We start from the raw sequence: 15,646 nt of genomic DNA on the forward strand, positions 1-15,646 counted from the left end.
TTTAGGTTTACTCTAGTCGTGCACATTTATCAACACTGGGCAAATGGCAGTAGCCCATAGCAGCCAATCATGGTTTCACTTTAACAGCCTGCTGTGAGTGAAACATTGAAAGCAAGAAATGTGATGGGTTTACATGAGTTACTGCTTTGGTGCAGTGTTGATAAACAAACCCCAGTGTATGTATTCCATTTGGCTAATTCTCAGCCCCTAAATTTACAGTTGCACTTAATGTGCGCTTTTAAGAAAATGATGCATTGTTTTTGGAAGGCGCAGCAGTTTTGAGGGGAGGCTGTGGTTCCATTCTACACAGCAGCGCTAATACAGGGAGTCCTTGAGTTACATACACTCGACTTACAAACAACTCACACTTACAAACGAGGCTTTTACAGTAATGTACTTTGGTTTGCTTGACTTTTATTAGCATTTAGCTTTAATAAACCACCTGCCCAATCCCCTTGGTGTGTGTTGTCTACTGCACAGAAAGGTAAAAATATACATGCACAAAAAGGTAAAACGAAAGGTATGGGACCTGTTATCCAGAATGCTCGGGACCTGGGGTTTTCTGGATAACAGATCTTTCCGTAATTTGGGTCTTCATGCCTTAAGTCTACTAGAAATTAATTTAAACATTAAATAAACCCAATAGGCTGGTTTTGCCTCCAATAAGGATTAATTATATCTTAGTTGGGATCAAGTACAAGCTACTGTTTTATTATTACAGAGAAAAAGGAAATCATTTTTAGAAATTTGGATTAAATGGAGTCTATGGGAGACAGCCATTCCGTAATTCGGAGCTTTCTGGATATCGGGTTTCCGGATACGGGATCCTATACCTGTATTATCTTAAGACAAACATCTGTCTAAGTTGCATTTAATAAGTACATGCATATGTTTCAACTTGCATACAAATTCAAACCTACAGACCCTATCTCATACGTAACCCTGGGACTGCCTGTATGTGCTCCAGTAGTGTGCCAGTTTATATTCATTGTTTGGTGTTACATTCCTTTTAAGAGGAAACATGCATTTATTGGTTGCTGCCCTCCAGCACCTGCTTTTCTTTTCCCAGAAAGCCTTAGGGTTAGTTCACATGAGGAGATTCTGGGAGATTTTGACGCCTGGCGACTAATCGCCTCGTCTTCTGGGCGACAATCACCCCGAACTGCCTCAGCGTGTCTTCCCATAGGCTATAATAAAAAGTCACCTGTGCTAAAGCACATGCGGCACTGCGTTTTCCGTAGTCGCCCGAAAGACGAGACGATTAGTCGCCAGGCGACAAAATCTCCCCGTGTGAACTAACCCTTATTGTCAATGCTGTATTTTTGCCCCCACCCATAGATTTCATGGACCAAAGAAATTTTGGGAAAAAGTGTCACTACCAAGTCCCAGGTAGAACAATATCCAATGATAAAACAATAGCTCTTAAGTGTGTAGGTTATGTTGTTATTGCATTATTTTCAGTTACGTGTTTCAATCTACAGAATTAACCATATTTTATAAATTTTTATTCAGTTTTTAAGGGGTTCCAAAAATTGTACCATTCTAGCATTTGCACACTAGTGGCACGTATGTGTCGTCTGTGATGTTAGCAGTGCTGTTCTCACTATGCGTTCATTGAGCAGCAGCTCACCCCAAGACAAAGATGGTTACAAAGTGTTGTACTGGAATAGCTGGGCTATAGCAAAGTGTCTGGTTAGTATTGGGGTGAGTGACTGGGTCACATGGAGAGTTTAGTGGAAGCGTAGTAGTGAGCAGTGACATGGAATCCTTGCTCTGTTCAGAGGGAGAGGAGGGAGCAATAAGATGTGTGGCTTATTATTATTATACCATGATGTGAGTTTGCCCTTACCCATAATGCACTGCGCCACCTAGCTACAGTCATTTGCATAGGCGAGTCAAGTGATCAGAATCAGTGGCTCTTTTATTTAAATTGCATAAGTGCTGAAATGCCCCAAAAATGCTCTAAAATGCCCCAACACTTTTTTTTCTGCTACCAGGTGGCCTTGTTGGGCATGGACATTCTGTCGGCACTGGTTACCAGACTGCAGGATCGATTCAGAACACAGATTGGCACAGGTGAGCTGTTCCCTCTTTACATCTTTCCCCAGACTGGCAGCATTATCCTCCAAACTACTAACAGAAGGTTTCTCTTGGGGGCCACCCGCTCAAGGGCGACTAGGCGCTGACCCACAGGGGCCACTAGGCGCTGACCCACAGGGGCCCAGACCACAGTTACCTGCAAAGGAGAAAACCTATTTCATTTCATTGGAATTCCTTTGGGCTAATTCCTCATAAGTGTAGTATATGCCCATTCAGTGCCCTTACTTGCTGCTGCAGTGTGCCAGGCATGCTTCCTGAATATCCAGCTGGCAGAATTAATAAATGGCAGCCTGCATCAGGGCCCTTTAAAACCCTAATTCTCTATCATGTGTGTATCAATAGCTAGTTCTAATGTTTCCCTTTCTGCCTACAGTGCTGCCAAGTTTAATGGACCGATTAGGGGATGCCAAGGACTCTGTGCGAGACCAAGACCAGAACCTCCTGATAAAGATAATGGAACAAGCCTCCAACCCACAGGTACCTGTATATATATAATTATATATACTCTGTGTGAATCTGTGTATATATAATATATACTGTTGGTGTCACTTATCCTCTAATTACATGTGTGCAATAGTGGCCTTCTTTATGGAGTTTGTAGACCGTCTCATGTTTATAATAAGCAATAATATACTTGCCATTCATTAACCCCTTCCCTCCCTGGGTGTAACTAGTGAGTAGTATTTTCCCCTCATGCAGGCAGGGTAATGGTCTGTGTGTGGCTTAGACGGGAAGGTTGGTTTCTACATGCTCTACCCAATGCCCCTGTGCTAGCAGTATCATTGGCATTCAGTGCCGGTCATTAGGATGAGCCAACCAACCCCTGGCAGAAAAGCCCACCTGTCCTTACAGTTAGTACTCATCCCAATGTGGGTAAGGGGGTATTTGTGCCTCTGTGCATGGGCTAGGGCTGATGAGAGATTTTGCTTTGTGTCTCTGCAGTACATGTGGGAACGCATGTTTTCGGGATTCAAGCATAAGAATTTCCGTACGCGGGAAGGAGTCTGCCTCTGCCTTATTGCTACCCTCAATGTGTAAGTGCCCAGTCTTCCTCTCTCATTCAGGAGCACCCATCCTTCTTGTTCTGTGCCACTGCCTGACAAACTTTATTTCCCCCCCATTCCCAGGTATGGAGCCAACAGTCTGACACTCAGTAAGATTGTACCACATATATGTAACCTGCTGGGGGATCCTAATAGCCAGGTAGGTCCTTGGAGAGAGTATATGTGTATGTGTGTGTGTATGCGTTACCCACTACTACATTCCTACAGTGCACAACGTCTAAAACAATTCTCACCATCCTATTAGCAGGCTGTGGGAAGGCTGAGAGTTAATGAACCACACGAAGAACTGACTTATTTTGTTGTTGTTTTGTATTGTAATGGATCTGCAGATGTTTTTGTATTATGCTGCCATCTGTTGGTTGAAAGTTGTATTATACATTCTATAACTGGCTGTGATAACAGAAACAACCAACAGATGGCATCACGTGACACTATCCCAAAATTAAGCTTGAAAAAGACATTCTGTAAATTTAGGCTTACTTTATTAAAAAAATCATGTGACTGTACATAGGAATATTAGCACACTTTACAGATTAATGCACAAACTACAATTCGTCCATTCGGATTGGTGGAAATGGTGAGGTACTGGTGCTATTTTTGTGGGATGTCCAGCTGGGACCTCTCCGATTCCCACTTTTTTTTTTTTTATGGGATTTTCTCATATGTAAGCATGTGTCTGTGTATCAAAACCCTGAATTCTACTTGGCCTTGTTTCTCTCTACCAGGCATGCATCTCCTAGCATAACTACTCTGCTCCTCCCTCTAGCATATCCTTGTGTTGCTTATTTGCTCACTGCCACAGCTTTCTGTATCCGCCCTATTACCTGTTAAACTGTCATAGTGCATAATGTATCATAAACATTCTATGGCCCTCCATCTTTTTTGATTAAATACTTTTTGCTGTAGGGCCCTCTTTCTACTAGAATAGATTCCTAACAAACCGACCTGGAACTTCCATCCATTTCCCTTTAGCACTATGTAAACTTGGGATCCTCTGCCTGTTGAATTATAAACCCCAGCAAACCAACCTGGGACCCCATTAAACTTATAGATGTGTTCCATTTGATACAATTAAATCCAGTGAAAAGAACTCTCGGGTCAGACTATTAGTGCATTTAAAGGGGCAGTGTCTGTTTATGACTGACCCCATAGTAAAACTTTATATCACTCCGCTTAGCTGATATATATCTTGTGAAAAACTGGTGTTCCCAGTCACACAGGCCTCTCTTTCACAACTCCAGTATAATCTACAGCCGTGGCTGGCTCTCACCTTCTCTGTATTCCCTCAGGTCCGAGATGCTGCAATAAATTGCCTCGTAGAGATCTACAGACACGTAGGGGAACGTGTCCGAGCAGATCTAAGTAAGAAAGGGCTGCCACAATCACGGTGAGTCTCTTCTCTGCCTGGGTAACATGAGCATGCACTCATTCTTACTCTGCTTCCTGGTGTCTTTGCTGTTCTCACTCTGGCTACAGTCTGGGCTTCGTGTATAAATATTAAGCAACATCCTCAGCTGTTGCCAGACAAGCCCCAGTTCCCTGTTGGGTAGGGCAGTGTGCCACCCCCTGTACAATTTATCTGGGCTTCTCGAAGGGAAGATGAATGTAAGTGGCAAAGGGTCATGAAATCAAGTGGCGTATTTAGCACTTCTCATAATATTCCCCCCAAGGAAGGTTCTAGAGCAGCCACTCATACAAACTCTCCTTTTTTTTTTTCAGACTGAATGTAATTTTCACCAAATTTGATGAGGTGCAAAAATCAGGAACCATGATCCTCTCCACAACAGGTAAGTTTTCCTGCTCTTGCCACTGTTTATTGGCTCAGTCTGTGTGGTCTGGGCTGCGATGTGATATAGCTCCCTATTGCACTGCTCTGTGATAGGTGAGGCAATATATGCTTGTTGCTAGGTTACCATAAGCATATTTTCCTTAGAAAATAGAAGTGGAAATATTGTTGTGTCTGTGGAACATTTCATTAGCAGCTCCACTATGAGTAGTGATTGCTTCTTTTGCAGTATATTTTAGTGCTGCTAATTATGTGCAGTTTTTTTCCCCTTGTAATATCCACGTGCCCCCCACCAACTGAGGTCTCTTGTTTCTCTAACCTACAATCAAAGCTTTAGCGGGTTGGCAGCTCTCAGATCTTGGGAGGTGGTTGGTTGGGGGGGGGGGAGGCATTATGCATAATAACGCAATGTGTTAAAGGAACAGTAATGCCAAAAAATGAAAGTGTTTTAAAGTAACAAAAATATCATGTTGTGTTGCCCTGCACTGGTTAAATTGATCTGTTTGCTTCAGAAACACTACTATAGTTTATATAAACAAGCTGCTGTGTAGCAATGGTGAAAATTGAAAAAAGGCTATATGGCACAGGTTAAATAGTGGATAACAGATAACATCATTATGTTCTACAGAGCTTATCTGCTATCCGTTGTGTAACCTGAGCCTTTTCTCCTTTGTATGACTACCCCTATTGCTACACAGCAGCTTATTTATATAAACAATAGTAGTGTTTCTGAAGCAATCATAGTTTTTTATCAGTGCAGGGCACTGTTACGGTTCCTTTACTAGACTCAGAGGGCTCTGTTTATCCTTCTGTGTCATGTTGTGCAATTGCCATGCCAGTGGTCTCACTAACATTCTGATGTTTTACCATCAGCCATTCCAGGCCAGTGACTTGGTCCAATGTTAATCTGTAGCATTAAAGGGTTCTGTGGGCTTCATGGTTCTATTGTATCACCTCTCTCATGTCCCCTCTTGTACTTAAATGGGAAGTGACATCCTCATTCTGCATGGAGAGCTTTGAGCACAATTGTATTGATTTACAGTGACTTTGTGTGCCTGGAGGTTAATTTCCTGCCCCTACTTCCTTTGCATGGGGGAATTTATTTCCTGATACACGTGATTGTCTCTGGTTCCGTTGATTAGTGGAGTGTATTTCCTGTTACTCACGTGACTGTCTACTTTAAATCTGTTCTATGCTCTAAGAAGTGCTTCTCAGTAGAATAAGCACTAATGGTCGCACTCACATAGACACTCAGGCCTTAGGATCGCTGATTTTGATAATAAGTATGAGTGGGTGGGGCTTGGTTAAAGAGAGAGGTTGTACATGTTTGTGGATATACCTTTCCCATGTAAGCAGGAACCAGAACCTTGTGCAGAAGTTACATGCTTTATTCAGTGCTACTTGGTGTTATTCTGCTGTGTTGCTATTGCGGCTGGGTTGTGTAGTATATGCAGTGCTGCTATGAACAGAGATGGTACCACAACTAATGTGCTTAAAGCTGTCACTGATTAAGCTGCCAGTGCCATATGATTTATAACTGATGCATATAAAGGGTTAATGCACAGGGATCTCATTGACCATATCCTGGATATCTGGGATCATGAGGTTCATATTTCTATCATTGATCTGCATTAGATTCCCCTCCCCGCCTAAGTGACATGTGGAACTGCTCCCCCCAAGCATTGACACCATGCATGTATCATATAGTGTATATATTATATAGTATATATTATATATAGTACAAGTATGGGATACATTATCCGGAAAGCCATTGTCAAGAAAGCTCTGAATTACGGAAAGGCTGTCCCCCATAGACTCCATTTTATCCTAAATATCCAAATTTCTTTTTCTCTGTAGTAATAAAACAGTAGCTTGTACATCCAAACTAAGATATAATTAATCATTATTGGAAGCCGAACCAGTCGATTGGGTTTATTTAATGTTTACATGATTTTCTAGTCGGTATGAAGATCCAAAGTATAGAAAGATCTGTCATCCAGAATACACCTGCATTCTGCATTATAGGTCCCAAACCTGTGCATATAATTTTTCAGCGGTAGGGGTCACTATAGGGAGACAGCTCATATGTGCCTGCGGTATGTTATGTACTGTGGGGCCTTTCTGTGTGCTGGCCAAGTTCATACAATTAGACCAAACAGAGCGAGGTCACAATGGCTATTTGTATCCACAAACAAATGTTCAGAGCCGGACTCTACGGTCACTGTCAGATTCAGCCTCTGACACCAAAAGTTACTTACAGATGTCTACCTGATTGGATATTTCGTGGGTTCATCCCGTTTCCCAGCTGATATTTAGGCAGAGGAAACCTGCTTGCCACTGTGTCTGCTCACCAAATCTTGTGCCACATTAATGTCCTTACTGCACTGCAGCTTGTCAGGTTGAACTCTTGCTTTGGGGTTCCTAAAGGGCTCAAAGCTGTGGCAATGAGAGGTGATTGTAAAGATAAATTAACATGAAATTGTGGAGTTCATGGTTATTTGCTGCGTTCGATATTTCCTGACCTACAATACAGGTTACCTCGATGTTTTCTTCTTTTTTGCTACCTTATTATTAGTTTTGGGGTGATTGCTTATTTGCTGGACATCAAGGGGGCCGTATCCCCCATGAGTTCAGTGAAAGGGGCTTTTAATAAACCTGTTTTACTGTTCTGTTATGCTTAGTCGTGAATATCCATGGTTTTGTTAGGATATCAGATAAGGAATTGCTCATTATACCTATATCTATGGATTTATGTGAGACCCAGACAACATCTAGGAATGGTTAGACAGAGCTCATTTTATCCACAGGCATATACTGGTTAATAATCAAGGGCTCTGCCCCAATGAGGCGAGTTGGAAAAACTCTACTCGGGTGGTAGTGCCAAACAAGTAACTAGGGTCAGTAAAAAGCAATTGAGCTCTCTACACTAATGATACACCCCCCCTCCAGCACAGGTAAGGTAAATGCCGGGGGCTATGGGGGGGGGACTTTCTGTACTTTGGACCTTCATACTTTGTCTACTAGAAAACATGAAACATTAAAGGGGTGGTTCACCTTTAAATTAGATTTAAATATCTTATAGAATGGCTAATTCTAAGCAAATTTTCAATTTGTCTTTATTATTTGTTTTGTATAGTTTTTGAATGATTTGCCCTTTTCTTCTGACTCTTTCCAGCTTTCAAATGTGGGGGTCACTGACCCCATCTACAGAACAAATGCTCAGTACCGCTACGCATATAGTTATTGCTTCTTTTTATTACTCCTCTTTCTATTCAGGCCTCTCCTATTCATATTCCAGTCTCTTATTCAAATCAATGCATGGTTGCTTGGGTAATTTGTACCCTAGCAACCAGATGGCTGAAACTGCAAACTGGAGAGCGGCTGAATAAAAAAATAAATAACTCAAAAACCCAAATTTTTTTATTTGGATAAAAATGAGTCTATTGAAGACAGCCTTTCCTTAATTCCGGATAACGGATCCCATATCTGTTGTTGCTTTTAATACATTGTTTTTGCAGTCAGGCAAATGGAGACAGGAATAAACATGGACAGAATTTATTGCTTTCAGTTTCATTTAAAGTATCATTAAATTGAGAAATTTGTTTAGTTCATTATACAAAGAAAATATATAAGATCATAAATCACGTTCCCCTTTAATTTTCAGAGTAGAAGTAATAAGGAATCTTGGCTGAGGCAGATCCAACAAAACTAATAAACAAACAAACATTCTGAGCCCTATCAGCCTCTGTAAGGGTTATTGGGTTATTGAAGCCCTTTGAAATTAGAGTAGAATAAGTATTGGGCGCTAGAGAATCCCGTGGTCGCCAATTGGTAAATGAGGTTTGCGGAGAAAAATGTGGTATCCAATTACTTTGTTGAGAGGACATTGAGCAGAACTTTGCATGAATGGTTGAGCATGAAATGAATGAGCATCTACTTTGTGCATCAAAAGCCTCTTATTAACTTCATGGAAACAGGCTGCTTTGTTAGATTCCATAAATACAGCTGTTTGACTACTGATCCCAGCATTCCTTGCAGGCAGCTGAGCTCTGCTATCCAGCGGGAGGAGCAGCTGGGCTATGTATGGCTGGGTTATCGGCACGTTATAGTGTCTCCCCGCCCCCAGAGAGGGGCACAGAGGGTTAAGTGTTGATTCAGATCAGCACAGCCCAATGACTGATGGAGGCAGTTCTTCTCCTGCAGGCAGCTTTTATTTTGGAAGAGGCAGAACGCTACTTGTCAGCTTTGTGCCTGCTCCATAGCTTTAAGCCGCAGAAGGGAGGGGTGGGGGGATCACAGCTCTGTTTCCTACTTGCACCAAGCCTGTCTTCTCTGCTGCCAACCATGCCGACTGGTGGAGACGGGCACCCTGCATCTCTCTGCCACTTTATTCCCCAGCCCTGCGTGACTTGCACACGGATGTGTGATAATAAGGACTGACGTGTAGCGGCTGCTCTGCTGAGCACCTCCTGCAATCTGGGGCATCGTTCCAAGCTGATCTCTGCTGTTTTGCCTTGCCATTTGCATTCAGGGGCACAACTGGGCATTCTTTGCAGCTCATCATTTGGCAGCACAGCCACACATCGACTGGCATTTAGCAGCAGAGCCACACATCGACTGGTATTTAGCAGCACAGCCACACATCGACTGGCATTTAGCAGCACAGCCACACATCGACTGGCATTTAGCAGCACAGCCACACATCGACTGGCATTTAGCAGCACAGCCACACATCGACTGGCATTTAGCAGCACAGCCACACATCGACTGGCATTTAGCAGCACAGCCACACATCGACTGGCATTTAGCAGCACAGCCACATCGACTGGCATTCAGCAGCACAACCACACATCGATTGGCATTTAGCAGCACAGCCACACATCGACTGGCATTTAGCAGCACAGCCACATCGACTGGCATTCAGCAGCACAACCACACATCGACTGGCATTTAGCAGCACAGCCACACATCGACTGGCATTTAGCAGCACAGCCACACATCGACTGGTATTTAGCAGCACAACCACACATCGACTTGCATTCAGCAGCACAGCCACACATCGACTGGCCTTTAACAGCACAGCCACACATTGACTGGCATTTAGCAGCAAGCCTGTGCATCAGTTTGCTTTCTGTGGCACAGCCATCCATCCTGGGCATTGATTGACAAAGCTGCATCCAGGAATATCAGGGGTCCAGCTGTGCATCTCTCTGGCAGTACAGAACAAGCCCATTTGGACTGTAGAGAGGAAACAGTCGCCAGCAGTGGAGCTGAACCACAGGAGTTTATGCTTATTATTGGGAGAGGAAGAGGATATTGAGTGTTTCCATGGGTCAGTATGGCAGTTTGCAGACTGAGCAGAGCTTTGCTTTATGGTAAAGCGGTTATACTTGCCTTAGCTGTGTCAGTATTATGCAGTAAATATATAACATCAACACATACTGCAGGGAGATACACACCAGGGGGTGAAGCTGTAATGATTATTGTACTGTAGAGCAGGGGAGAGGGCTCAATTCGCAGTACCGGTTGTCTCTTCCTTGGCTCCTGAGTGCAGGCTGCGTTAATACTGAGGCCAAAGCCAAAAATGGTGTCTCTTCTCACAGCATTCACAGCCAATAACTAAACACCCCCATATCCCCTCACAGGAAATCCCTGCTTCTTATATTATTTCCAGCAAAACTGAAATTTCAAAATGCTGGATAGTACAGAAGATTTGCCCAGTGCTTTACCTCTTCTCACCGCTAGTTCTGAGGGCCACATTCTGCAATAGAACAGCGCCACAGGTCACATGGTTGCTGCAGCATATAAAGCAGTAGAACAAGTTACCAGTGTGATTCCCCCCCCCAATTGAGACCATGACTGCATGTTACTCTGCATCTCTGTCCCGTACTTATACACAAAAATTGTGTATAAGTACACGCCCGTGACTGAGGCATTGTCTACTCCATTGCGCTGTAACACTGGGATCTGTAGATAATATGCATTTAGCCGAGCAAGCAGTACAGCACCCCCCTCTATGAATAATCACCACTGTGCAGGTGGCTGTGTGTGTAACTGAGGTGACCCCCCTCTCTTTATGACTGTGTTTTGTGCTGCAGAATTACACCCTTTTATTTAATGTCTGCTGCTGTCTCATCTTCCATTCTGTTTAGTGGCAGATATTAGATTGCAAGCTCTGTGGGGGAGGAGAAATGTGTAAAATATGCTGCTCTATTGAATTGTTACTGCTCCTTGTTGTACTAATCTGGAAGCTGAGTGGTAAGGGGCGGCTGTTTGTGTTTGTTATTTAGGTCACATTAAAGGGACAGCTGCATGTTATTGTGGTATTAGCTGCCCTCCCCTGAGCTTTGTTTTTTTTTATACTGTGTGTAAAACTCTGCTTTATTTTCAGCCACCACAGCCCAGGGCAGACATAAAACCACATGTAAACAGTTTGAGGCCCTTTTAAATATTGTGCCAGGCAACAACAGGATTGTGGCTTATTTTATTGGCTCCTCTTATCTGAATCCAGGTCTATAAAATGGCAGCCTTGGCACCTGATGTTGGCATTCAACTCCCAGCATCCTCTGCTGGCCAGAGTGCCAGTGACCATTTTTCAAGTTTAGGAGTATTGAGCTGAGGTGTACAGAAACTCCTGCAACATTAAGCTCTGTGTTGTTCTTTGCTTTCCTAGCAATGCAATGGGGCACCATGCCCTAGATGGCCTTATTCAGCACTTCTTGCTTGGTAGAGCCAAGTCAGCATTCTTCCATTAGACTTTGTTGTTATTTCAAGTACATGGCATTGTACTTCATGGCATTTCAAGTACACAGAGGCCCAAACATCCCCCACCAGCCCACTAAATAATGACTATGGTGTCTTACAGCAGCACCTCTGGCCTTTATCAGAATCCACAGATTGCTAGTCCAACCTGGAGATGTGGCCCCTGCTTAGCCCTGTGTTTTAACAGCATGAACAGCAGCTCCTTTCACCCCTTTTGGAAAAATGCTCTCAGGTAGCTCTGTCTCTCTCACGCCCTCGATTTGGGTGTTCGGGGGGGGGGGGAAGCATTAAAGGAAAACTATACCCCCAAAATGAATACTTAAGCAACAGTTTATATCAAATTAAGTGGCATATTATTAATCTTCCCAAACTGGAATATATATCTAATTAAATATTGCCATTTTACATCTCTTGCCTTGAACCACCATTTCGTGATGGTCTCTGTGCTGCCTCAGATCACCTGACCAAAAATAATATAACTGAAGAAGGAAGAAGTGTGGAAGCAAAAGAAAGAACTGTCTTTTAAAAAGGACCAGTAACATCAAAAAAATGTTTTTAAAAAATACATTCGTGTAGAACGACATAAACACACCAAGACAAATTAAACTTTAAAATAGAAAAGCCTTTATTAAGAAATAACTTGCAGAAACTCTGCTTCCTGTCCTCTACAGAAAAGGCGACAGGGTGACGATGATCCACCGTGCTGCGCTCGATTACTTCTCCCATATTCTACTTACCGCGTGTGTGTTCCTGTACCGTAACGACTGTCACAGAGGAAAGCGATGTCAGGGGCCTCCCCATTAGCTCCCACACTGAAATGCTCATCGAATCCGACCACCACAGCCTTCACCTCAGGGTCCGTCTCCACCGAACCCCAGTCCTTGGTGCTGCCGGTCAGCTAAGCAGCCAAAGTGAGGGATCCCTGCAAACCCGAACTCCTCGCTCAGCGCCCAACCCCCAATTAGATAGACTTTGCCCTGGACTTAGGCACAGAGGGTACAGCTGTGCTCTTAGTTGCCCAAAGAACGTGCCGATTAGCCTGAGGCACAGTACTGAGTACATCGCAGAGATCATCAGCTTCCCCAAAATAGGTGGGTCCTCCCCTCAGGTGCTCCAGCCCGGGGAAAATATACAGGTGATTCTGCCTCATGGGAATTGGCAAGTTCTTTGGGCAACTAAGACCACAGCTGTACCCTCTGTGCCCGACTCCAGGGCAAATTCTATCTTATTGGGGGTCGGGCGCTGAGCGAGGAGTTCGGGGCCACGGGGATCCCTCACTTTGGCTGCGGAGCTGACCTCCTGACCGGCACCCCCAAGGACTGGGCTTCGGTGGAGACGGACCCCGAGGTGAAGGCTGTGGTGGTCGGATTCGATGAGCATTTCAGTGTGGGAGCTAATGGGCAGCCCTCTGACATCACTTTCCTCTGTGTCAGTTGTTACGGTACAGGAACACACATGCTGTCAGTAGAATCTGGGAGAAGAAATCGAGCGCAGCACGATGGATCCTCGTTGCCTTTTCTGTAGAGGACAGGAAGCAGAGTTTATTAAGTTATTTCTTAATAAAGGCTATTCTATTTTAAAGTTTAATTTGTCTTGGTGTGTTTATTTCGTTCTATACTAACTAATTTTTAAAAAAATGTTTTGATGTTACTGGTCCTTTAATTGGCTCATGTGACCTAACATGTATGGTTTGTTTGTGTAGGGTCCAAAGGGGGGCCTTTATTTTTTTAAAATGGCAATTTTCTATTTATGATTACCCAAAAGCACATACTACTAAAAAAAGTATATTATGAAAATGGTTTATTTACATGCAGCAGGGTTTTACATATGAGTTTCATTCAATATATTTTTATAGAGACCTACATTGTTTGGGAGGGGGGGTATAGTTTTCCTTTAGCGTTCTGTTCACCTTATTGTGGCATCAGGTGTGCGGACCAATTTTTTTTCTGCTTGTGTGTCACGTTCACTGCTTAATCCTTAATCCCCTGCAGTTTTGTTTTGCAATATCCCTCCTGTGCTGTGAGGCTGCTGTACACATTTGTACCTACAGCAGAATAAAGGGGAAGAGTAGCAATGGCTTAGGCATTGATGATAAGTGGAATGTGCTTGTTCTCTTTCAGTTTTTCCCATGAGGGTGTTACAACATCATTGTCTTTCAGCTTCCTGCAACTCCTGGCAGCCTTTTGTATGACCGATATCTAAATGAGCACCAGCCCAGGTACAGGGATATTCTACTTCCTGTCTGGTTTAGGATTCTGGGAGCTGCAGAGGAGACCACTAGTTAAAGAGATACCGACATCAGAAAAATAACCTTTTTATTACATATAACATGGTCTTTGAATTCTATTTATAATTTTGCCATAAAAGTATTTGTCTGATGCTTTTACATTACCTTTCTTACTGCCCTGTTGCTCTATGAGTGGGCTGTCATATTCGTGCAGCAGGAGTCTGTTAACTGACAGGTTAAGAAGGGACAGTCAGGTTGGCAAAACAATCAGATTTAGGAACTTCAAGTAACAATTACTTACAAAAGCAGAACTGTCAGCGAAAAACGATCAACATAAACTATAGGTAACTTTTAATGTAGATTAATATTTTGAAAAGAAAAATGTTAAGTGTCACGATCACTTTAAATGGCCAGCATTCCTTTGCCACTGAGGGCTTCGTTACGGGGCCCCATCCTGGGCACAGCTGCACACTGTTTGCTTTGTGATGTCCTGCTCTGAACAACAAATATATTGAGCCCTAACAATGGACTCTATGAGGCGACCAGGAAGCCATTGTTCACGGGGCCATGTACACAGTTGCCCTCTCCTGAGAAATGCCCTTTAATTGGCAGTACGTTGGCACTGATTGGCGGACACAAACAATGCATGGACTTTGAAAAAGCAGTTACTTGTTTGTGCTCTCTGCTTACCCTCATCAGGTGCTGCTGTTAGACTGGTGGTCATTTGAACGGCAACCCTTACTGGCCATTATTAATGGTTATGTTAGTGCCATTATTCAGAATATGGTTATTTTGTGCATGTGCCTCATTCCCCTGGGCAGTTTTTCCTAAGGAAGTGCATCAGGGTAGTACCAGTATGTGGTTGGTGCTGCATGTAACATATTGTGACTTGGGCCTTGGTGAATGTGACCTCATACCAAAAATGAATCTGCATTCTCTTGCCAGTTACTGGGTATTCCGAATGTTCCCCTTGAGGCAGAAATCCTGGATTTTATAGTGATTCTGCACCCCAGACTGTGGGGCAATCGTTACACTGCTGGATAGTGAGCCAGTGCTCAGGCCCATAGATTCTGCATATTAGGTACTTGCACCATAGGTATCTTTCTTGCATGCCACTCCCTTAAAGGAACGGTAACCCCAAAAAGAGAGAGCATTTTAAATTAATGAAAATATAATGTACTGTTGCCCTGCACTGCTAAAACGTGTGTGTTTGCGTCAGAAAGACTATTATAGTTTATAGAAACAAGCTGCTGTGTAGCCATAGGGGCAGCCATTCAAAGCCAAAAAAAAGGGGGAAGGTACAGGTTACACAGCAGATCAGCTTTGTAATATACAATGTGATTCTTTAGAACTTATCGTTTATCTACTGTGTATTCTGTGCTTGAATGGCTGCCTCCAGGGCTACACAACAGCATGTGGATATAAACTATAGTTGTGTTTCTGAAGCAAAGACAACAAACACAATTGTCATTCTTTTAAAACACTTTCATTTTTAGATGTTACTGTTCCTTTAGTGTGAAGAGGTTAAAACCTGGGGCTGGCCAACTCTACCAATGTTTTAGGCTGCTGCCGATTAGGATACCATGGAGCCATGCAGTCTTTACTGTTTATCTAATTGTACCTCATTATTCTCCGTGCCATCAGGATTTTAACTGGTTTAGTCTCCCTGGCTACTAAACTTGTATAAAAGGCACGTTATTCACTATA

General features: G+C 43.3%; 1 protein-coding gene and 1 non-coding gene across 18 annotated transcripts in view; one reads left to right on the plus strand and one right to left on the minus strand.

The window, feature by feature from the left end:
• The window catches only part of clasp1.S (cytoplasmic linker associated protein 1 S homeolog), a 103,757-nt gene that overhangs the window by 30,222 nt on the left and 57,889 nt on the right, over positions 1–15,646 (plus strand). For 16 of the 17 annotated variants that reach the window (XM_041577772.1, XM_041577776.1, XM_041577774.1 and 13 more), the window contains 6 exon segments: positions 1,998–2,076; positions 2,474–2,577; positions 3,043–3,134; positions 3,228–3,303; positions 4,454–4,551; positions 4,884–4,951. In XM_041577772.1, the coding sequence (XP_041433706.1) occupies positions 1,998–2,076; positions 2,474–2,577; positions 3,043–3,134; positions 3,228–3,303; positions 4,454–4,551; positions 4,884–4,951 (517 nt within the window). 17 annotated transcript variants of the gene reach the window in all.
• On the minus strand, positions 1,522–1,647 carry LOC121399241. Its single transcript, XR_005964850.1, has one exon. It is a non-coding gene; the product is annotated as a U4atac minor spliceosomal RNA (small nuclear RNA).

Source organism: Xenopus laevis, chromosome 9_10S, assembly GCF_017654675.1.
Source record: "Xenopus laevis strain J_2021 chromosome 9_10S, Xenopus_laevis_v10.1, whole genome shotgun sequence".
NCBI classification, from domain to species: Eukaryota; Metazoa; Chordata; class Amphibia; order Anura; family Pipidae; genus Xenopus; species Xenopus laevis.